General features: G+C 42.0%; 3 protein-coding genes across 3 annotated transcripts; 1 reads left to right on the forward strand and 2 right to left on the reverse strand.

The window, feature by feature from the left end:
* The first annotated feature begins 754 nt into the window (after window positions 1–754).
* Window positions 755–10,800, forward strand: LOC102784473 (protein lifeguard 3-like). The gene is made up of 12 exons (XM_087831604.1): window positions 755–1,034; window positions 3,896–4,207; window positions 4,589–4,656; window positions 6,791–6,855; window positions 6,938–6,991; window positions 7,087–7,137; window positions 7,237–7,276; window positions 7,775–7,812; window positions 7,910–7,997; window positions 8,097–8,192; window positions 8,281–8,334; window positions 8,455–10,800. Exons 2-12 carry the CDS (start codon window positions 3,901–3,903, stop codon window positions 8,602–8,604), a joined length of 1,011 nt encoding a protein of 336 aa, XP_087687730.1. The 5' UTR covers window positions 755–1,034; window positions 3,896–3,900; the 3' UTR covers window positions 8,605–10,800.
* LOC118455096 (uncharacterized) lies at window positions 10,783–13,401 on the reverse strand. The gene is made up of 3 exons (XM_035912939.2): window positions 13,341–13,401; window positions 12,891–13,131; window positions 10,783–11,119 (listed from the first exon to the last, which is right to left on the reverse strand). Exons 1-3 carry the CDS (start codon window positions 13,381–13,383, stop codon window positions 10,948–10,950), a joined length of 456 nt encoding a protein of 151 aa, XP_035768832.2. The 5' UTR covers window positions 13,384–13,401; the 3' UTR covers window positions 10,783–10,947.
* A 113-nt stretch (window positions 13,402–13,514) lies between these two features.
* mcm6 (minichromosome maintenance complex component 6) lies at window positions 13,515–18,616 on the reverse strand. The gene is made up of 18 exons (XM_006802679.3): window positions 18,363–18,616; window positions 18,044–18,190; window positions 17,801–17,911; window positions 17,467–17,554; window positions 17,213–17,374; window positions 16,968–17,133; window positions 16,728–16,876; window positions 16,498–16,648; window positions 16,242–16,383; window positions 15,972–16,113; window positions 15,742–15,849; window positions 15,454–15,609; window positions 15,190–15,318; window positions 14,932–15,096; window positions 14,619–14,745; window positions 14,339–14,533; window positions 14,089–14,228; window positions 13,515–13,986 (listed from the first exon to the last, which is right to left on the reverse strand). The coding sequence occupies exons 1-18, from the start codon at window positions 18,458–18,460 to the stop codon at window positions 13,876–13,878; spliced, it is 2,487 nt and encodes an 828-aa protein (XP_006802742.2). The 5' UTR covers window positions 18,461–18,616; the 3' UTR covers window positions 13,515–13,875.
* Window positions 18,617–24,768: the final 6,152 nt, after the last annotated feature.

Raw genomic sequence — 24,768 nt, forward strand, 5'->3', positions numbered from 1 at the left:
ACTGATTTCATTGCAGGTCTTGTGTTATCTGGCATGCCTCAACCCATTCTTCCCGTTTCCTTTTAAGAATGGCTTGTTGACAGCCACCCTTCCACGAAGACCTTGTCTGATGAGACTTAAGTGAACAGTAGCTGGATAAACTGAAGGGCCAGATCTCTCAGGTGCTAGATTTTCTTCATATTTATTAGGGACATGGATTTCATATACTGTTCACCTGCTGTAGATAGTTTTCTGTCCACTATCTTTATAGGGACTGACAGTTTACATCTGATAAATTTGAAGAAATGTGTTTTTAGAAAGTGCCTAAAGATAAAGGAAAAACATCCTCAGATCAGATAAAAGAATTGAACTAAAAATGATTGAAGAAAGACCGCTTTGAAAAAAGAAGAAGCAAATTCTGGTTCCTTGGAAGCAAAACATAAAGAAATGAAGAGTGACTAGAGAATTTTTACAGTACTCTATAATACTTAAACACGCATATATTTTTCCTGTCAAATCATGAATGAGCTTATCTGCAGCCTATAAAACGTGTTTTCACATCATAACGCTGGCCTTCATCAGCCTGAGAGAAGTTCAGCACACTTAATGAGCTTGTTTACTACAGAGTCCAAATAACAGCTCATATCAGGTGAAAGGAGTCAAAACTCTGCAAAGTGTGGAAGACTCGCGCGCCAGCAGCAGAGGGCACTTTAGGAGAGCGCGTGCTTTCAGTAATGTGACACCACCAGTGCTGAAAATGAGTCAGCGCCTTTCGGGCCTCGCTGTCCGCGATGTGGGTGTGGGTGTGTGTGAGAGAGATTCCTCCGGACCACACCCTGCTTCCACAGTTCCAGGAAAAAATAACTTTTCACAGCTGCCCACTTCTGCCAGTGCTTCTCTGAATAACAACATCGAGAACATAAAACAACCCCACACTAAAACTTGGAGTACAGCATTAAAGACAGTTTAAGGCTTTGTGAGTGACAGCGGGAGGATATCGCTCTTCTTCTCTCTGGGACTGAGAGCCACCGACGAGGTTGACGTCTCATAATTTGGTAAGATGTTATATTCTTCCCATTCTGTCAGAAACACCGCTCATGGTGAAGGTGGTGGTGTTTTTGTTCTGGCTGAGCCCGCTCACACACCTGGGAAAGCTTTTTTGGGGGGAGTTAGCGGAGGTTTGGTAACTGGGTGGAGTGGGTCTGTGTGTAGACGCTTTTAGGATAGCCATCTTTCTTTTTCAGTTCAGTCGACAAAACTGAAATGTTAAACACGAGACACAGCTCAGATGCTGAGTTTTCTTCTTTTTCCTTTTGAATGTTACATCGTTGCTTATTTTTTGATGTCAGAGATGAGTTACAGGGCGGGTAAAGGCGGCCCTGGTAGCGGGGAAGACGGCTGTTAGCAATAACGTTAATGAGCGCGCCCTTATTAAAGGCAACGGAGCTTTTGATGATTTCAATTCGCTGATGTGCTGTCGAGGCGTGTGAGACTTCGTGTCAGTTGTTAGTCAGTGTGGCAGTCTACACACACACTTGTGCACAGTCTGTTATAGTTAAATAATAAGTGGCTGACGTTCAACAGGACTATACCCGATAAATATTGTTTTGGGAGTCGGTCGGGCTTAAGCCTGAGTTTTGCTTTGCGGAAGTTGACCGTAAACATAAACAGGCTAAATTGAAAAATGCCCAACACAGTTGCCCAAATGTATGATGACATCTCCGTGTGTCTGGTTTCATCTGACCAGCCTTTACACAGTGTTAGTCATCTACTGTTGTGGGGGGTCAAAAGGGAGCAACCAAATGTTATATTTAATTTTAGGTTTAGTGGCAAATGTGTTATAAGAACCAGGAAACTCATAACAGGCTTTATCTAGCCTAAGCTAGATTGCAAATCCCCTCCCTGGTGTCTGGTGTTTGATCAGCTTTTGATATGACAAAGAAAACCTCAAATGCAGCATAAATTCAGATAGGATAAGTAACTGGATGTTGGTTCTACCACAAAATAGGAACACCAAAATAAAAGCAATACTCAATAATACTGAACAACAGCATTCCCATTTTCTGACATCCTCGATTAATTATTTTTGTACAATTCATTTTAATAATCTGCTGATGTTTACTGTACATGGAGAGAATGATGAAGCAGAAGTATGCAAAAAATCTGTTTATCTGATAATAAAAAACAGGATAAAATAACAAACAGGTTTTAAGTTAGCATTCAGGTTAAAGTTCACTGCTGTGTACAATGTAAAATGTCATGATTGGGCAGGAAAGCATGTGCGAGAATGTAAAGGACAAAGTCTGTTGCAGGCGTATTGGATTAGAAAGAGTCAGCAGCATTAAAAAAACTGCATGACTTCTTGCCCAGGCAGAAATAATGAAGCTCAACAAAAAGGAGTGATTAAAAGCTTTGCCAAACCGGTTCTCAGTGTTCTTGTGTGGTGCTTCTGTAACTGTGTTCATCCGCATGACAGGCTTCACGTAACAAAAGCATTTCTGAGTCACTTTGCTCTGAGTGACGTGTTTGTGCCACGCCAGATGAATGTAAACAGACTAGTTATGTTAGTGTGTTCAGACGACATACGTTACAGTAATAACCACAACCACATGATGACCTGAGGTTGAAGGGAGGATGAAATACACTGAATATGAGTGTATTTTTCGTAAATATTAGAGCTACACCCTCCTGTTCAAACACACATATGAATCTGCTGCCTTCTCATGTCTCAGTGACTTATGAAGCAATCAGCTTTGTCCTCATTCCACAAAGATCAGCTGAAGCACTTTTTCCATTGATTGTTTTCTGTCCTGTTGCTTGGTGCTTAGTATGTGAGGTAATGGCAACAAGAGGTGGAGCCAGCTCTTGAATTCCTTTACTGCGTATATTTCCCTAAAAGTCCCACTGAAAATGCAGCACCTTCAGAATAACTGGGCAAACTGTATTGTGCTTAGAAACACGTCAGCCTTTTAAGATAGCAGTTTGGTGTCTGTTGTAAAATCAGCAGAAGTAAATTGCCCTTTTAATTCTTTATGTTTCACACTGAAAAAGCAGGTACACAGCAAGAACCCAGTGTACTGACCATCTCAGTTCTTTCAGCAGCATGGAATACTTGGGCCTCATGTTGTTGCATGATGTTAGCGCGCATGTGGTTATTATTAGAAATTTCCCTTTGGGGCCCGTGTGGTGGTTCCTGGGTATGTGGTGGGTTTTGTGAACCAGTGTTGAGCAAATCCTTCTACTCCGTGAACCCGATACACACCCAAGTGTGTACAGTAAGGTGCATGGTAATTACTCTGGCAGGAGCCCAAGTCCAGCTATTACCCAGACCTTAATGTGTATGCACACCAACAGTGGCTCCATGCAGAGCCCTAAAGCTAAATGGAGCTCTGTTGTTGTCGCCAAAGGTACAACTCTGCATTTTCAGGCAGGCAGGCGGGAGGGCGGCGTGGACACCTAAGTTTGCTAATGTCATAACGCAAAAAAAAGTGAAAAAGTGATCCTGACAGTGATCCTGAACACACTGCCAGTGCAGTAGAACCATACCTGGATAGAAAAACGCACAGTGGGACATTGTCAGAGTGTGGACCTCAACAGTATTGAAGTAATGTAAAATTACAAGAAGGCTGCCTTAGAGAATTCAGGTTGTGTTGAAGAATAAAGGTGGTCATAAATCAGGTAAAAACCGTATCGGCCTTATATACCATGTATGTTTGCCCATGTTTCAATAAATTGCTGTACCTATTTCCCTTTTTCTTGACTTTTTCAATGTGCATTATAAATCTTTTACTGACGATGACAGTGTACAGCAAAACCTTAAAGAGCACATGTTGGTGATGCTTCCGACTGTCTTACCTCTGCTCCCTGTAGTCCCTGCATGTTGTGAACTGTATTTCCTCCCCTCCCTTCCGCACAGGCATCATGTCACACTACCCTCCAGGGTACGACGAATCTCATGGCCCAATGTATGGACCTCAGGGTGGGAACTACCCACCACCCCCTCCATATGGATTCCCTTCATATGGTGGTTCACAGCCAGGCTATCCCTCTGCTCCATACCCTTCTGGTCCAAATGCCCCTCTGTACCCAGGCCAGCCAGCTGGCTACCCTCCAGGCCCTTATCCAGGGCAGCCACAGCCTGCTGGACATCCAGGATCTCGCTACCCGAATCCTCCTCCCATGCCTCCTGTCGTTCCACCTACAATACCATCAGATGTCCTGAGCTCTGGTAAGACTCTGGCTTGTAACGTGTATCCTCTAATGACATTATCTTTTTAATAAAAGGAGAAAGCATCCTGCTACTGTGTGCTCACACAACACCTAACAATGATATCATTCCAGTATTGAACTAGAGCCATTAGTCAGCTAGTGCATGATGTAGGTTAAGGAATATTACAACAAAATCCACCTATAGGAGTTCTTAGTCTCATAGAGTTATACATTAGAGCTTCTTTGTTTCATTTTTACACTTGTGAGTGGACTATCAAGTGAATTTTCATAAATAAAACAAAATATGCATCTTTTAATTGTAATAAAGTTTACCTAATGAATAATGCTTCTTGTTGCTCTTTGTAATCAGTGATCGCTTTTCTTTCTACTGATGATACAGGTGATGAGTTTGCAGCAAGTGGCAGCGATTGGGACAGTCTGAGCATTCGGCATACCTTCATCAGAAAGGTAAAGCACCACAATCTGCATGAAATTACCTATTTTACTGTCGTGTGCAATAATTCCTCCAGAGGAGTGCTTAATAACACTTTTAAGTTACTTTCAGAATCATTTAAGACTCATTACAACACCCGCACCCAAAAGAAAAGGGCAGATTGACAGCACCAATTATGACAGGCAGGCTAAACAAAGTGAAAAGTGCTCATTAGGAAAGATCTTGCCTAAGCCAAGATGGTATGCTTTCCTTACCTAGAGCTATCTTATCAGCTAAAAGTTGTATTGTCAGGAAAATTACATGTATATTTGAAAACAATTAGTCAAATTTTGGCAGAATGTATTCAATTCAATTCATTTTTATTTATATGCCAAATTACAACAACAGGTGCCTCAAGGCGCTACAAAGAATGTATTTCTTTATACAAAATGGCAAATTTTCTTTGAGATGTGTTCAGCAACACTGGCCAGAGTGATTTTAGCCTTGCAGCTGTTGTTCATGTGTTTTGAATGGTTGGATGAGCTTTGACTCGTGATGAGGTTTTCTAATGGACTAGTACATGGGACTATATAACACATACACAGCAGCAGACCAGAAAAAGATTAATATATCCAGCTTTGTTTACTGAGACAGAAAAGTAGCCTCATCACAGATGCAGAATTTTCCAAATAAAGAACTCTAGTAGTCTCAGAGGACAAGCATCAGTCTCTAAACTACTTCTGTGGAGGGGAAACAAGACCAAGCACAGGCGGTTGGCTAAGACATGCAGCATTTTATAGAGTATGATGGTGAGAGGTTCTGTTTATTGTTAGATCCAAATTTGACATTTGTGACACTGACTGAAAGGTCAATGACAGAGCATAAACTGGGGAGAGGATGAGTTATTCTAATAATAACTTTATTTGTATGGCCTTTTTAAAGGTACACAGTTACACAGTGCTTCACAGTTTGTACTGTAAGCACATTAGGTAATAAGTGTAAATAATTATACATCTGTGTTCTATACATACTATATAACAGGAGACGGCCTTTTGCTATATAAGGATACACAGGAGCTATGACAGCTTTACAAGAGAATTAACCTGTGTGTGTTTTAGTCTCAGCTTCTCTGGTCAGTGCTTTGGTTGCTTGCCGGTCCACAAGTGTGTGCTAGTCTACACGAGTCCCTGCCTTAAAAACTGATAGCCCTTAAACTGTTTAGAAACAGATGAAAGTGGGTGTAAATATTAGAAGGCAGAGTGCAGCCTTGATTTGATTCTGGTATTTTAAGGATTTCCCTTATGTGCCTTCTTCATCTGTAACAGTAGGGCAGTTAAAGACACAGCGAAACAGAAAGCATAGGAGAACAGCCAAACTAAGTTTACTTGGCACTGAACTTGAGAGCTGTCACTGAGTGTTGTTTTGTTGGGTTTCCTGTACACAACCTTTCTGGCTCGAAGTTAAATGGATAGTGTGTGAACGTGCGACACATTTGTTTTGGTTTGCAAGCACAGGGTTGTTTTCACTAATGTTGTCTTCCAGTCTTTACCGACTGCTGTATGAATCCTGGGTTCACTTGAGTCCAGTTGGCAGTGGGACAACGAGCACAAACACTGGTAAATCTGTAAAGAACTGCTTGAAGAAAAAGACCAGGGAGTGTCTTAAGACTTTTAAATATGCGTGGTCACCAGATCTCGTCTCCTATGAGTTTTTGTGATGCATTTGTAACTGGATAGCTATGAATGGCTGTGTTGACTTTACTCTTGGCACTGACGGTTTTGCCACTTCAAAAGGTGGAGTGTCAAATCTCTTCCCCCAACGTGCTTTCCCGGACTGGTGTCCTCGTTTGCTACATCCTGATTCCATCATAGTCTTTTTGTTTTGTATAGTTTTTATTGTTGACAAACTCCAACCTGCTCAGTGTTGACATGATTTATTTTAAATTAAAACAACAAAAGCACATAAAATAAATAATTATATGTTACATTGTAGCTTAAAAGATTCCACCAAGATTCCACCATATTTTCATAACTACATACTGCTAGTTTTTTGTTTTTTTTTTGTATCATACGCAAATGAGCACAAAGATATGTGAGACACAAACTGGACCAATCCAATAGCTTCTGTATTCAGAGTATAAAATAATGTGATCATTTTTTTCTTTTTAAGGTGTATTTGCTCTTGGCGTGTCAGCTCCTGGTCACCACAGCCATTGTGGCTATATTCACGTTTGTGTGAGTATACATATTATGTTCTTTCTCAGGCTCTTTGCGTGTGAGCATTTCCTGGTGTTAACTGGGCCTCTCTTTGTTACAGCCAACCTGTCAAATCTTTTGTAAGGCAGAACTCAGCTGTGTACTGGGCATCATAGTAAGTCTCCCTCTGTGGTAACATCATTGGATTTGAAGTAATGTGCTGACTCATGGATAAGAACTGTAACTTTGTGATTCATTTCTACATTTTAGTGCGGTGTATTTCATCACCCACATCGTGCTGGTCTGCTGCAAGGGCCCCCGGTGAGTGTAATTGCCTGCTTTTATTATGTTTTAAGAGGAAATACTTGTACTTGAACAGTTTTAAACCAACGTTGTACTGAAAGCCAACTTATTTTGCAGGAGGAAGTTCCCATGGAACATGATTCTGCTCGGCCTCTTTGTAAGTGTGACTTGTGGTTGTGGTCATTACCAGCAGTTTCCTGGACTTGGATCAAGTCATACTGAAAACCTTTTTGTCTTTGTCAGCGAGACATTCCATCCAATGACATCCTTATCACAGTACTCGAAATGTAATTTTGATATCAGAGCCAAGCAGTGAGTCACCACATTTGTTTGCATTTTACCTGTTGATACGTTTGAGTGTTCAGTTTATCAGCTCGAACAGCAACATGACTGAGCTGTTTTATGATCTGCATTTTGTCACGTAATAAAAGGTTTTGTGGGGTTTTTTTTATTCTGTATTCTTATTTCCTGAATTGTCACGTGGACTTGTAGGAGTCCCACATGACAGTGGGACTTTTATCACATGACACTGGGACTTTTATCACAGTATTGTGTTGACACTGAGTTAGACCGCATGTCAAGATTATGCTGTTTGTGGTTGGACAAGAAGTGTTTCATTGTAATTCTATCTGATCTTTATCTTTTTGTGAAACAGACTCTGTCTTTGTCGTATATGACTGGAACCATATCCAGGTAAAAAAAAAAAATATATATATACAGTCCTTTTTATCTGATAAAAAGATTCTGATGGTTTCCTCACTGCTGACTGTGTGTTGCGCTTTGGTTTTAGTTACTATGACACAAAAGCAGTGTTTCTTGCGCTGGGAATCACAGCTGTCGTCTGCATCGCCGTCACAGTGTTCTGCTTCCAGACGAAGGTAGGGGCGTGCACGTTTCTGCTTATCAGCTTTAAATCTCCACAGTGTGTTTGTTCATGGCCACGGGTTGAGATGCCTGCTGTCAATTTCTCTTTGTAGGTCGACTTCACCAAGTGCCAGGGCCTTTTCTGTGTCCTCGGTATCGTCGTGTTCGTGACTGGCATCATTACAGCCATCGTGCTGTCCTTCAAATACGTGAGTTACTGCTGTTGTGAAGACAGTGACTGTTTCCTGACACCTTCTTGGGTTTTCTTGTTATCTTAATGACTATTTGTTGTTGCAGATATTTTGGCTTCACATGCTTTATGCGGCTATAGGAGCCATCGTTTTCACTCTGGTAAGTATTTCACTTTAAAGTTACAAAGAAGTAGAAAAGTCACCTTAAATCTTAACAGCAGCCCTCATTGTATTTGTTGATATAGTGCTCAGTTTTTTTGTAACTGTTTGTGTCTTGCAGTTCCTGGCATATCACACTCAGCTACTGATTGGAAACAGAAAGCACTCCATTAGTCCAGAGGAGTACGTGTTCGCCGCACTCTCCATCTATGTCGATATAATCCAGATCTTCCTTTTCCTGTTGCAAATTATTGGTGCTTCCACCAAATAAAAATCCGGCGGCACAGTGTAGTGAAATCCTTCCGTGCTTTTGAAAAGCTTTACTTTTCCAATAGACATTAAAAGATTTTTAAGACCATGGTGCTCTTCAGGGAAAATGTCTAAGGGCTGAATATGAGATTTTACATTGTAGATTAAACATAAACTGCTGCTCAAATGTTTGGGGTCACGCTGATACACCCTTTTCCTGAAAGGAAGAACTTTTGTTTTCATCTAATAACAAATTAAATTGATCAGAAATGATCTGATAAATTTAATGACAGTTAATTGTAAATGTCCAAATTATGTGAGATTATGTAAATTAATGGTTTGGGATTTTCATAAGAACACAGGAGTCAATTTCAGCATTATCCCTCCTGTATTGCTGAGGTGTATTGTGTTACCTAATGCAGGTTTATCACGGGACCAGGCTTATTTATCCCTAGACAAAAAACCTTTCCAAACACAGCTGAAAGCTGATAAAAGAGCGTTCTAGTATAGTTACAGTATAATCTAGTATAATCACACGAAATGCTTCAGTCAGCTAGGTAAATGATTAGCTTCTTTAATCTGTTCTCAGCTCTTGTTACATGGTCAGTCTTTTTACATGAAAAACTTGCATTTAAGTAACATGGTGTGCCATGAAAGAGGGCTTCTGTGTTTATGATGTAATTTTCCATCATATATATTGTATTGGAGTTCCATCTACTGTGTTATCCATGTGGAGGTGATAAAGCATGCTAGTCTGCAGTAAGCTAATGTTTAAATGTTCAGTTAACTGGATGACTTTACAATAATAACATTTATTTTCTTGTTCTGTGATCCAGCTGATCAGAGCTGTGGTAAAAATTAATGATTTGTTTTTGTTATTCGTTGGATTTTTTTTCATCCCCTGAACAGAAAAGTCAAGGCGTGGACTGAACCATTGTTTCAGAGAGCTGTACTAAGGAGACCTTTAAAAAAGTTATGACTAATTTAGGGCTGTCAATGTTAACGCAGCTTTATCTGTCATCATGATTAACGCAATTTAAAATTTTCAACACAATTATACCATCTGGAGCGCAGAATGGACAAACTTTGTGCAAACTGCCCAAATTGCCTTGATGCATGCAGGGATTTTGAGTCATTTTCGCTCCAAATGGGTTAATTGCATTGAAAATTTTGATCGTGTTCATCATGACGACAGATTAATCCACGTTAATGTTGACAGCCCTAGAATAATTCCATTTATCTTTGTTTGTATAATATCTCTGATCATGCCTTGTTAAGTGTTTTTTTTTTTTCGGGGTTTTTATTTTTTGCAAAGTAAAGATATTTTAAAGTGATGCCCCCCAAAAATCTGAGCGTTAGTTTACATCGCCCAAAAATGCACTTTGTATGAAATCTATATTTGTTTTTATATACTTTAACAGCTTATCAGTGGTTATGACGAATACTATTATCTAACTATCTACAGACACTTGAATCCCATCTGCAACATTTATTCCATATTACTGGACTTAATGCAGAAAGTGTCTGATCTCTCTTCTGTGTATGAACATGTACAGCTACAAATGAATTCTCCCATGTGTCTAAATGCTACAAGAACAAGGCAAATGCTAAAGTGTAACTTTCTGAGATTATGAAGTACAGTAGGGGTGGGCATTGCCACAACATTTGATCTCAGTTACTCAAGTATGAGAAGAGTCAGTTTTTTGGGACACGTCCACCCCTGAAGCACAGCTCCGCGCCACTAATGGCAGCCACGGCTCTGCTATATTACTTTATTCAGATAAAGTAATATAGGTAACTTTATTTGAATTGTACTCCTTTATATCACTTCAGTGCCTTCACCGTGTCAGTGTCTGTTATTTTAATTTTTTTAACTTTACAGAATACAAGGTTATAATATGTTTTATAGAGTTGTTATATGTGTGCCTGTAAATATAGTTGTGTTAGTCAGATGTGGGTCAGACAGCGAGGGCCGGCAGGGCGGGATTTTTCCACACAGGACAGCATTATCGGTGCCATGTTGTTAAAGTACTGGAACATTTCTGAACTCCAGTCTTTCATTGACAAGTTTATAAAAGCCTTGCGTCAAATCAACAGAGGCAGACATGTTTACTGTACACCACGGATGGTTAGTGTAGAAGAGGGGGTTGTAAATATATCAGTGCTACAGAAAATCTATTTGCTTATCATTATAAATAAAGTTTTCTTTTAGTCTTAATGTGATTGTACCAGTGATGATTTTATTCAAATATACATTTACCTCTGACTTGGGTGAACTTTACATCAGTGTTCTGATCAGTCTTTAATCCAAGAGTCTCTGTGTGGGATACTGTGCATACGATGCAAATCACAGCTGCAACATAAATTACTGGTCGAGTTTAACATCCACTGCATGATGGCGGTAGCGACTCCCTTCGTATTCGCCTTCATTTGATCTTTTCATCCTCTGTCTGATCTTTAACTGTTTCAGTCTGTTTTTGTCCACTTGTCTCTTAGCCAAGAAGAAGCTGATTATTCCTGTAGGGAGACCGATGATCCTGCACAGAGAGGAAAGAGACAAAATATTTATACAGTACTGATGGCTCTGTCACACTAGAGAATAACAGGTCAGCAAGTTCTACGCAGCTAGGGAAAACTGGTGGTTCCCCAGTGACTGCGCTGAACGACAAATTTGCACCTAATATATCTTGCTCTTTTAAAAAAAAAAATGTATTAGTAGCCTGTGTGGATGATATTCATCCAAGTTGTATTTTGGATAGTGAATCTCTCTTTTGGAAAATTGTGCAAAGTTTTCTCTTTTAGCCACAGTAGCGTTATATGGAAGAACAATTGTTTCACTGTTATTGTCTGCCAAGTGTGTGTTTCTGGGACTTGAGGAGGACACATCAGTAACATTAACATGCAGGCGACACAGGAAGGTGACCAAAACCTTACATTAAAATTACCTTGGAAAGAAAAGCATCCGGACTTCTTTAAGTTTCTTGAAGACGTTTCACCTCTCATCCGAGAAGCTTCTTCAGTTCTAAGAGTAATTGGTGGAGATTCACAGATTTTAAGCCCTATGGGAGTGTCCCTAAGAGGGACATGGATCCTCCGTCTAATCACACGAGCCAAGGTGTGAAAATGGGTGTGAACCCATTGCGAAACCTAGCCCTTCCCTATCACATGATTTACTGAGGTCAAATGGCCCAAGATGTGAGTGGGCGTTAGGGCGTCTGGGAAGGGATCTCAAAACTGGATTACAGATGCAGACAGTTGGTGTCGTAAGCCACCACCTCTGTTTAAAGTTGGTTGTTCACAGTGGACATAGATGGCTTCTAACACTCCTCTTTCAAACCATCTGTCTTCTTTGTCCAAAATGTGAACATTGGCATCCTTGTTTTCACAAGATGAGGTGAAACGTCTTCAAAATATGAAGAAGAAGAAGTCCAGACGCTTTTCTTTCCAAGCTTTTTAGACTACGATGACTGAAAACCTTCACAGACATTACAGTTACCTAATAGATATGAACTTAAAGACACAGGAAGTTTTTAGTAAGTGCCCTAATAATATTTGCTCTAATTGCCAGCCACCTCTTTTCAAAGGACCAAATATAATTGGCCAGTGGACTCAAAATTGGTTTCATGGACAACATGAGCTAAGCCTTAACTTAACTTAACCCCAGGCAATCCAGGAGATTGCCTGGGGCAATCTTTAGGTGCCTTCCCAGTGTTGACAAATGTCCAGCTGGTATAACCACATTTCCTCGGGGACTTAAAGGCCAGATTAGGTATTGCATAGAAAAGCAAGATCAGTTTGAAAGGTGAGCAATTCAAGCAGAAATACTAACTGACACTCACTGAGAACTATTCAAGTACTTTAAAAACACTTTTGCAACCCCCATCAACAGCTCACTTTCAACTCTTCACTGTCACACAGTTACTGTAAACTTTTGCAGTTAGCACTAGAGCGCGTTTTCGTTGAGAAAACAGAACAAAACCGAGAAGTTTTCGAAGAAAAGTTCTGCCTTTGTCAAGCAGCTGACTTGAACAAGCAACCAAGCATGCACTACAATCAGAAGAACTGCAGTAAAGGCCAATCACCCATGCTCTAGCTGTAGGCTTCAGGCAGTCAAACAAACAATCAAAAATAAACATTTTTATTATCATGCTAGCCCAGTTATATTTGAGCCTCTGGAAACGAGGACTGCATAAAAAGCGTGTCATTTCTAATCTTTTTAATCGTTCTTTGACACACCTCTGACTTGATTTGTCAGTGCTGTAGCTTCTATATATTTCTCGCGGGTTTTGGTCAAAAGAGAGAAATTACCAGGCAAAGCCGATTTTCACCATAGGGTTCTTGGCTTTTCTCTTGGGGATGTATTCAGGACCCTCTGGTTCCTCTACCTCCTCCTGGGCTCTGCCTCTGTCGGTATTCTGGGTCTGCTCGCTCCTCTGCGTCTCCATCCTGGAGCAGGCAGCAGGGGAGACGTGCAGCCGCAGGCTCGGACACACGGCCCGGCTTTGACTGCTCTGTCTGAGCACCCACCGGCCGGAGAAAAGGTACATACCTGTTGACACAAATTACACCAGCACTTTAAAAGTCTTACTTCATTTGCGACCACGTCGATATGAAGTCTTCTTAAAGTGCTAAACTAAAGCATATAAAAGGTTATTTACAAAAAATAACTATATTAAATAAACAACTTATCGCCGCCGACCAAAATATAATTCTCTTAATTGTGACCTTTTTTATAACAAATAAAGCCAATAATTAAACCTTTCAGTGTTGTCCGTACTGTATTCAGTGTGGACGCCGCCATGTTTGTTGCGTAATTGCAACGGGCATGCGCAGTCGCAACAACGGGAGCTGCTGCCACCTAGTGGTACTCATTTTGTATTATTTTAATGCGGCAGGCAACAACACAAAGGCACATGAAGCAAATTTGTGTTTTTCCACATTTTATTTATTGTTCCAACATTTCATTCACAAAATCATAATTATAATACAAAAACACTTTAAACCATGGACGTAAACCATGCTTTATGCTTATAATATACAGTTATTCAAAGTCAACAATAAACTAAGTCAAAGAGAAGTGAATAAACAGCTGGAGAAGAGGGCAGCATATTTACATCTGTTTGTTTTGTTTGTTTTTTTTATCTTTTTAAATCTAAAGAATGTTTAGATAAATCCTCGTATCTTTGTACAGCAGCAAAACATCTCCAATGTCACCATTATGAGCATTAAACACACTATGAACAATAACTCTTGTTTGCCACAAAGAAGCAGGGATCAATTTGAGGACAGGAGTTTAGTCTTCCAGGATGTAGTTGGGGTTTACAACCAGAACAGATTCCTCTTCTGTGCTCGCAGACTCTGAGCCCTTCAGTCCGGCCTGAGACAGCTGGATGAGGATGTGATCCTTGAGGAAGAGATTTGTGTGGGAGATCGTATAAATGAACATGTCTGCACTTAGAAAATCGCTGACTCATTATCTTTTCACATTTTAAGATGGTAGACTTACATAGTGCACCAGCCTGTGGATGACCTTCTCTATCAGCCCCTTCCTATTGATGAGCTCCTCCTCAGAGTCGATCTCTGACTCGATCTCCTTCAGATACCAGTTGACCACTGCACTTTTCTTCAGATCCTCCTCTTCCTCAGCTGCAACACAGATTAGCAAGAAAAATGTGAGAAGAAAAAGAAAAAGAACAGTGACAGAGCAGACAAGGAAATGAGGTGGAAAACAAACTGGAGGGAGGAACATCTCTTACCATCCTCTGCTCTGCGCAGATGCAGGACGAGCAGGTTGGAGATGCGTTTGTACTCGGCGAAAGACAGACGAAGAGATGGTTTGGACTGGCTCCCAGGCTCGCCGTGGCCATTGACACCGTCAGCGTGTCCATTAATTCCATTAGTAAGGCCAATGACACCATCCACGTTTCCATTTACTCCATTGGGGACGTTACCTGCAAAGATGCAGAGAAGAGTTTACGTTAAATGAACAGCGGTGATGCATGGTGTCATTTCACATCTTCTCTATATTGATAGTACCTTCTTCCTGCTGCTCCTCCTCTTCCTCCATTTCATCCTCCTGTTCCAGGTTGATGTCTGGCGTCTCCACTCTGATGATAGATTTGTTCAGAAGACGGAACGCTTCCTTCACGTGTTTGGGCTGAACCTAGAAGAATGGGATGAAAGGGCAAGAGTTAATTCACAGTTTGGCCTTTTATTTTGAAAGGATGTCTTTTTGTTCCCCTCAATTTGGTTAAAGTGATACTCAGGATGGTTTTGCAGTATTAAATTTTATCAACCACACTCAGTATCGAGTGTTGCACGAATGAAGCTTGTGTGTCTTCGCACGTACCTCATCACAGCAGTGCATACGTGCCATGGCCTCTGAGAGGCGGATCATGCTCTCCAGCTGTCGCACAGTTATCCTCCAGGCAGATTTGGACACGCCCCCTGAGCCGTCACGCTGGCGGAGACGCTTGTACTGCTCGACGATGAACTCTTCTGATTCGCTGGAGATCTACGGAGGTCCAAAAGTTAATATAAAGGAAATGTGTTAAACAGTAAAAACTGGGTCGCTGGTGTCGGCGTGTGGGGACACCAGCACACCCACCTTGGGTTTGAACTGCCTGGCGAAGAGCAGGTATCTGCGGATCTCATCCAGGGAGTACAGTCTGTCCACCGACTCCTCCACACGGGAGTGCAGATCCACGATGCGTCTGGCGATGGCGTAGTCCGTCACCTATGACAGGTGCAAATCGTTAGCTGCAGTATTCAACTAAGTTACCATATTAAAAAAAAAATGGACAAAATAAAAGACATGAATAGAAACAACCAGTAAGCACAGGAAGCTCAGACTCCGCTCATTTGCATGTACCTCATTGCACTCGTCCACCAGGATGAAGAAGAGATCAAAGCGGCTCATAATGGGAGCGGTCAGGTTGACGTTCTGCTTCAGACTCTTGCTGCGGTCGTAGCGTCCGCTGACAGGGTTAGCAGCAGCCAGAATGGATGTGCGAGCGTTCAGGGTAGCCTGAGGAGAGAAGCGGAGGAACAGTCTGGTTATTCTACTGCAGAGACGAGCGATCGAATATGATAGCAGTGTAACTTCCATTTGTGCTGCATAAACGCGAGTGTTTAAAGCGTAAAGCTTTGAAAGCGTCACCTTGACTCCGGCTTTGGTGATGCTGATGGTCTGCTGCTCCATGGCTTCATGGATGGCCACCTGGTCTTTGAGGTCCATCTTATCAAACTCATCAATACAGCAAACACCCTGAAATCAAACCAGTTAACAAGTTTTACTTGCACTAATTACATAAAGAAACTTTTTTTTTGTTTGTTTTTTTAAATATAACAATACATCGTTCACTTTTCTTCAGAACTCATGACACTCACGTTGTCGGCGAGCATCAGAGCTCCAGCCTCGATGACAAACTCATGCGACTCCTCGTCTCGGACCACGGCCGCCGTCAGACCTGCGGCGGTGCTGGCCTTGCCGCTGGTGTACACCGCTCTAGGACTGAACTCCTCCACGTGCCTACACAGGCACACACACTCAAATCAACAAATGTCTACAGCAAAGAAAGTACTGAAAAGTATTTGTGCCAGAACAAAGAAAAGTTTTATGCAAAGCTAATCAATGAAGGTGGAAACTGTGGAACATACTTGAGGAACTGGCTCTTGGCAGTGCTCGGATCTCCCACAATGCACACGTTGATGTCTCCTCTGAGCGAGGTCCCTTCCATGGTCGTCTTGGGAACGCCTCCAAAGAGCATCAGCAGGATGCCGCGCTTCACCTCATCGTTACCTGCACCATCACGTTAACGTTTAACTCACAAGTCACAGCTTTGATAAAGAACTACGAGAGCGTCCTCCATTGGAGAAAAAGGCTAGACGGGGGGGGGGGGGTTCGATCACTGACCGTGGATGGTGGGGAAGAGGCTGGTGCACAGGTTGTGGTACAGGTTCTTGTCCTGGCTCATCTCAAAAACCTTCTCCCACTCCTTCTCTGTCATCTGCCTCTTAATGCTTTCAGCCGTCTGCTCCTCCTCCCGCAGCTCTTTACCGCCAAACTGTGATAAAGACGGCACACATTTGTAATCACACAGCAAGATTTGTAGCTGTTTGCATTTTTAGACGAGCGCTTCTTACCCGTGGGTTGGTTGGCGCCACGTTGCAGGCCAGGAAGGCCAGCCTGTATGACAGCTCTCTGACTCCGAGAGCTTTCAGTCCTCTCAGACCATCAGACTCAAAGCCCTGAGGACCTCCTGCTACACGGGTACTGGTCTCTGCTCGCACACCTGGAAGTAACATCCATACAGTCATGAGAACCAAAACAAAACACCACAAGACATATTTTTGACCATAAATGGTTAAAAATTTAAAAAGTACCAGGTGTGCTGAGCTGTGAGACATCCGGCACGACAATCAGGGTCCCAGTGAAGTCACAACGGTCTCCAGCCTGAGCCGTCTCCACAGCCTCTGCCCTCAGGATGATCTCAAGAGAGCGTGGGATCGAACCGCGGGGCAGCTCCGCCTGCGTTTCCTGGATACGCACCTGGATACACAAACAGGGTACACAGGGTCAAAATCAGACTCATTCATCCATGCAGACAGACATCCTTTATCACAGTTACCTTCTGAAAGTCGATGAACTTGGATTTGTGCGTGTCGAGGTGGAAGCGGGAGCGGTTGTTGCACACGGGGTTCCTGCAGATGGTCGGAGGAGAGTATTTGAACTGCTGAGAGACATCTTTGATCACTGCCTGGCAGTCCATGCACAGGAAGGTACCGCTCACCTGCACCAAAGGAAGCAGGATGGGTTTAATGACAAAAGACGAGCGTAACGCAACTGAACTTTGTGTCTTCTTCACCGATATAAACATCTCACCAGCTCAGGATGGACTGGGTGCGTTCTCACCACCTGACCGCTGATTCTCACCAGGCTGCCAATACGCATGGAGGACAACTCACGGATCCTATTTATTTATTTAACACAGGAAAAGGATCAGATTTGGCATTTCATTCCCGTTAACATTTACCAGTGAGAGATGCATCATTCCTGCTTTATGCACCACAACTTAAACACCATTTTGTTCCAATTGATTCAAGCCAAGCGGACATTTCTACAACTATCTTTGCACTAAAGCAATCTAGCTGCATAAATGGCAGCTCAGACCAGATAAATGGAGATGTACATGGTGGTTTGGTTAACAGTGTCTTACTTGTGTCTGGTGGGCAGATCCTCGATAGCGACGTAGAACTCTTTGTTGAGGGGGACGTTCCCGTGATCCCGAGCAAAGTTGCGCACTGCTCTGCAGAGGTAGGGATACACTCTGGAAACAGACAATCCTTCAGGTTATCCCACAGCACTGAACTGATGGTTTGAAATGCAGCAGAGTACTCTCCCACCTCAGTATTTAGATGAGATATGATGGAAGCACCTATGACTTGGTGGGCTTGCTCACCTGTAGTACTCCTCCTGGATGGTGGTAGCCAGTTCCTGGTTGAAACCCTCCAAGTCGGTGAAGCTCACCAGTAGGGTGTTCCTCTCAGGCCTGATCAGCTCCTCGGCCTCCCGGACATACTTCACCTCCCCATCCCCGCTCTGAAATCTGCAGGGTGACGCAGGAAGCGAGAGAGAATTAAGAAAAGCAGTGAAAAGACACCAATAGCAGCCGATCAAAGTAGCACTCGATCCTTATAATTGCTGATTAAAAGAGCGATGTCAAGCCAAGCACGTTTCGGCCGACAACAATACGACACGGTCGCTGCTGCCTCACTTACTCCTCTAAGAAAGCCTGGAATAACTTCTGGCACTTCTCGGCCAGCTCGTCCTTCACCATCGCCCCGGCAGTCTCCGCGGTGGCTGTGGCGACATCCATGCTGCAAGTCCGTCAAACTGCGACAACAAAAGAATACAAAAACAAGTTTGCAAAACACAGACACGAGCTGCTCCTCTCTGACACACAGCACGCTCAGCTCCGGACAACAGAGAGCCCGGTTTCGCGCGAAAAGCGAGACCACGTGATGTTTGGCGCGCCGCTTTCGACCAATCTGCGACGTTATGGAAATATCTCTGAGCTCGTAGCCAATTCGAAGCGGAAACGTAAATTGACGCGGAGTCCTGCTGCCCGTTTTCCCGCGGTACGCTTCCTATGCTGCTGTAGACGGGGAGAGACCGAGCTGTTATCTCAGTGTGCGCGTGTCTTTGTCGAGCACGCGCGTTATACAGATAGGCTAAAATGAAGAGTGAGCTGACTGACAGCGTCACAGTGAACTTAGCACTTGAGCCATTTCCGGCCAAAATATTTAGGCAATTTAAATGTATGTCGTCATCATTACCATCATCTTCTTCTTCTTCCTTCTTTCTTCCTCATTGGATCATCCAGCTTCATCTATGAATCTTCTCTGTTTTCCTTCTGCTTGCCTCCTCCATATTTAGCATCCTTTGCCCAGTATATCTGCTCTCCCTCCTCTGCACATGTGCAAAATATCCCAGTCTTGCCTCTCTTTGTCTCCAAACCGATCAACCCGCCCTGCCTCTCTGATATACTCATTCCTGATCGTGTCCATTCTGGTCACTCCCAGTGAAAATCCCAACATCCAGCTCAAACTGTCACAGTGTAACCTGCACTTGATATTCCATTGAAACTCCTGCCTGACCTCATCAAAACAAGAGGGGGATCAGAGCCAATCCCTGATGTAATCTCACCCCCACCTTGAACACATCTGTCACTCTCACCCCTCACTTGCTGTCCTGATACATGTCTTGCACCACCCTCACATATTTCTCTGCCACATCCTCATGCTGTACCACGGTATCTCTCTCACCACCCTATCAAATGCTTTCTCTAGACCCACGTAGTCACAGTGCAACTCCTTTTGACCTTCTCTGCACTTCTCCATGAACACTCTCCAAGAAAACATCACATCTGTAGTGCTATGAAACCATAGTCCTGCTCACTATCACATTTCTCTTCTTAACATAGCTTCAGCAACTCTTACCATATCCTCTTAGTATGGCTCATCAACTTTATCCCTCTGTAGTTACAACAGCTCTGCATATCACCACTGTTCTTGAAAACTGGTGCTAGTATTCTTCTTCTCCATTCCTCAGACATCTTGCTTTCCAGAATTGTGTTAAACAATCTTGTTAATGCACCCACTGCCCTTTCTCCTAGTCATCCCCATACCTCCACAGGTATGTCCACTCACCCTTCTTCATAGCTACTTTCACTTCTTCCTTATTAATCCTCTGCAGTTTCCTCTCATTTCCTCATCAGCCCCTCAAAGTACTCCTTCCACCTTATCAGGACATTTTCTTCACTCGCTAATACATTTCCATCTCTATCTTTAACCACTGTAACCTGTTGCAAATCCTTCCCAGCGCAATCTCCCTGCCAAGCCAACACGTTTTTTCCTCCTTTCCTAGTACAACTCACTGTAAGCCTTTTCCTTTGAGTAGAAGCTACCTTATTTTTAATTTTGCGGTTTTACAATGGATGCTCAACCTCAAAGGGGATTTGGGTTTGAGTAAATGTACTTTGATTTAAAAACTGAAAGCATTTTACTGCTGCAGATGTCTGCGGCGAAGCTGTTTTAACTGCTTTATACAAGCCTACATGTCATTTGTCTCTTCCACTATTGGTTTCCATCCAAAGAAACAGGCTGCTCCAGAGGTCACCAGCTAGAAGTGAGAATTTGTTAGATGGGAATAAAAGACTGAATTAAAAAAAAAAAAAATTCCCAGATCAACTTATTTGATGCAGTAGCGAATGTTTTTCTGTGTTTGTGCCTCAAAGGTTTAGAGGGAAAACTCATCGCACAGCCTCACACATTGTGTGCATTTTTGTTTGAAATATGTGTGTGCAGTGTGCTTTATGTTGTAAGCATTTTGTGTGTTTTGCAGTAAATATTATTTTGTAAAGTACTGCTCATGTTTGTGAGGTGAAGGGAGTAAAGTTACAAGTATATCGTCAAAGCTGTGCACAAGGACACAAGTAATTGGATTCAACTTGTAAATGTACCACGTGACCACTGGGTGGCAGTGAACACTCACGTTTCTGCATATTTTTATTTTACATGTCAGCTCAGCCAGTGTCAGCGCCTACTAGGTATCTATGTGTTGCAGGGGTGATGCTATCCATGGTATGGTGCCGGTTTATATTGCTTCATTTCTAAAAGGAAAGTAGTACTACAGTCACTGCAGACAGTAAAATAATACAATTTTTCCAAAATTGTTTTTCTTATTTATAGTTTTGCGTGGGGACTAGAAAGACACAACTTCAGCTGAATGGTTAATTTTGCACTATGTGTCTGTGTATACTTGTTCCACTCTATTGTTGTAGTTGTGTCAAAACAGTGCAGTAAGTAAAGGTGCTGTTAATAAAGTTACAACAGAAAATGAGAAACCACCGAAGGATCATGTCCATGTTGTAGAGAGCATTACAGTCCCTGCTTCTTTGTTTTATCACGGTGGCTCCTCGTCGAGACTGGAAAGAACAGCTATTGTGACCTTGTATTAACATCAGTTACAGCAGAATTAAAAAAGTAGAAAAAAGTAGACCAAATGAACCCAACACCGTACAGGCACACCTGAGGAGTCCCCACAGACAGTCTTCTTGACCCGTGACGTTTTCTCATTTTAATTTCTTTAGACAGTGGGGACAACCAGAGGGTTTTCTGAAAGAAAAACTCACTGAAATGTAGCTTTTTTAAATATATATATATATATATATATATATTTGTGGTTGCATAACACACATTTATACTGGGCATGTTTTGGAATGACTCTGAGAGACCGGCAGAGGAAGTTATTTGTTAACAGAACAATTCACAGGGGGAACAGTAGAGCCAGACCGCCTGCAATTCTCGGAACCGAGTGGACATGATTATGTTCTGCAACAGTTAGCTGATAATAAGTGACATGCAGATGTGGCAAAATACAGACATTCTGTACTTAAGTAGAAGTGCAGATTCAAAACTACTCCAGTAAAAGTTGAAGTCCTGGTTTGAATTCTTTACTCAAGTAAAAGTGAAAAGTAGCTCCTTGAAGAACATCTCTATCACCTATTTTGTGCAACACTAACTGAACCTTGTGCTATATTATTGTAACTATAAACTAATATTAGTAGATGTGAATATAAACTTTATTCCAGTCTAAAGTTGAATTTTAATAAAGGTACTCAGCTTGAATCAGGTAAGAGGAACATGAGCAAAGAAAAAGAAAGAAAATGAAACAGCTCTATTTTCTGTTGCTAATTGTAGAGGGTGGTGTTGCCTCTAAACCTTCAGCATGTGGGGAACCCTAAAATCAGTTGGCTCAGTGTGGGGAAAAGAATCATAGATCACAATAATTTCTATTGGGAGCTCCAGTAGATTTTCTTAGTGTAAAGGCTTTGTGGATGTACGTATCAGAATACAGCCAGATGTCAGCAGATGTTTTATGAGTTGTCTTGGCTGATTTCCATCCTCCACACTGACAGCACAGTGTGTAGCTATTCTGTCTTTTTTCTAGAAGGTATAAAATTGGTATGAAGGTGAAATTCGCTGAATGAAACTCAGCATCATCAGCTTAACTTCAGATTCATCTCTGCTACACTTTATGTAACCTAACTCTGACCATGAAACCACAGCCACTGTGCACCAGTCACACACAGTTCTTTACTTTAAACCCCTCACAGCAAACTAACCTGTTTATTCTGCAGAGGATTTTCATGCAACCTTTAAATAACACAGCGAGTGTACCTCCGTTTGTTTAGCAGCAGGTTTCACAATATGAAAAAACGTAATGTCATGTGTACAGACCAGATATCTGATTTAAAAACACGAGGACTTACATATAAGCTTTAAATTTCCGGTTTATCAAACACCACTGATCAGTCCTTATCTTTAACACCTCTTCTTCCTCTCGTGTCCTCTTTCTTATCTTTCTCCATCTCTGAGTGAAGTTAGCTCTCTGTGTTTTCTCTCCCTGTGAAATACAGCAGCTGGACCTTTAGCTAGCAACACAGTGTGAGACAAACTGCACACAAACAGTTTGTGTGTTTGTTAAGCTCATAGAAACATCACTCCCTTCACGCTCGCTCGTCTTTAGGGTTCGCTAGATGCTGAAGTACTGCAAAACCACTGGCCCACTGTAACCCCTGACTACGGCACATGGTTTTGCCTCCTTCATCTCCTTTTATGCTACATCCCCTGCTGATTAATACAAGAACAGGACTGCCTTTCATGTGGTATTGGTTTGATGTTTGATGGCACGCAGTAACATGAAAAAATAACTTCCCTCAAATGCCTTAAACCAGGAGTATCGAACTTCAGGCCTCGAGGGCCGATGTCCTGCAGGTTTTAGATATTACCCTGGGTCAACACACTTTAATCAAATGATTAGTTCATTACCAGGCCTCTGGAGAACCTCAGGACATGTTGAGGAGGTCATTTAGCCATTTAAATCAGCTGTGTTGGATAAAGGACGTATCTAAAACCCCCAGGACATCAGCCCTCGAGGCCTGGAGTTCGACACCCCTGCCTTAAACCACACATGTCAAACTCCTGTCCTCGAGGGCCTGTAAAACAACAGAAACTACAGATCGTACACATAAAAATACCCATAAGAAAAACTATAAAACATTATTATGTATTTCTTAAGGTGTCTTTCAATATAGGGCTGGATCACCCAGGGGACACAAACTCCATCCTGAGGCAAACTCAGTCCAGCATCAGGGTAAACATTCATTTCTGCTCTATTATTCTATTAATTTCTATTTCAGTTCCCACATTATTCTCACGTCTCCACCTGCTGAAGTCAATACAAACATCAGCCAGCGGGTTATTGGTTTCACCTGTCACATTGTATTAATCCGCCAGGAAAAAAGCAGGAAGTCATTGTGATCCATTTGGATGCAACCCAGCCTCCTTCTCTCTTTATTTCTCCTTTTGTCTTGACCTCTGTTTTTCCCACGATTGTTCAGCCGCAGGAAACCCAGTCGTGTTTGAATATGAGGGAACCTGACCATCTGTAGACGATCACACCCCCACACCCACACACACACACGCATCAAATTCACACGTACTCAGGCATATCCACCACAACAAAAGTGCTCTGATGTTTGATGTAAAACAGTTTTCACATGATGTTTGAATTTGTATTTGAAAATTAAATGACAAAACTACTAATACTAATATTATTACGTTACATCACTGGGTTTATGACATCATTACTACTAATGATTTCTTATAATCAGACCCACACACAGGCTGCACTGCCTGTAGTACACATCTTTGTGGTACACTAAAACTTGCTGGTGCATGGAGATGAAAAACATGCAGTGTGTATAGATCTTTTGGTAACTGGTGAGAAATAGTACAATGGGGGCAAAATACAATCAGGATATGAAAGAGGAGCGGGAAAAGATAGTTTAGAAAAGACTTGTTTCCTGGTTTATTTGTACTCAGCTGCTGACACATTTTCATTGTTTCGCTCGTGTCCTTCTGTGCTCTAGATGAAAAATTACGGTATCTCACATTCATACAGTTACAGCTGTTCTTATGTGCTTTGTGACTGGACACCTACTTTTACTCCCAGCCTTAGTACATTGGTTGTGTGAAACATAAAGATAAGCAGCAGGAGACATGTTCAGGACAAAGAGTGGTCTGTAGATCTGTAGATTTCTTGAACACTACTGTGAGTTCACTGTACTCATCTAACCTACATTGTGACTAGATCTCAATTCAGTACGGCACATCTGGATTGTAATGGAACGGGAGATTCATATCATGGATGTTCAGCCAACAAATCTGCAGCAAAATCTCTGGGGAATGTTTCCCAGCCCTTTGTTGGATCTGTGCCATGTAGAATTGAGGCAGTTCTAAAAGTAAATCCCAATACAATCAAGTGTCCAAAAAATGTATCCAAGCAGTTGTGTCCTGGTGACTATTCAAATTCATTTAGATACCACTGTGGGATAACTGCAAGTATCCAAAGGCATTTCAACATAGATGCAAAGCTGCAAGACTTTTTTCTAGAAAGACTTTTGTACGTTAACCAAACAATGTAAATAAAGTTTTATTAATGACCGTAATAAGTCAAGCCTGTAAGGTAACATTTGAACTTTTTCATTTTGATATTTCAAATTGTATTTGAAAAGTCAAACAAACACAGCTAGCATGCTAGAGCTCGCTTTGGTTTTCT

Source organism: Neolamprologus brichardi, chromosome 18, assembly GCF_056152115.1.
Source record: "Neolamprologus brichardi isolate AB-2024 chromosome 18, ASM5615211v1, whole genome shotgun sequence".
In the NCBI taxonomy this organism is placed as follows: Eukaryota; Metazoa; Chordata; class Actinopteri; order Cichliformes; family Cichlidae; genus Neolamprologus; species Neolamprologus brichardi.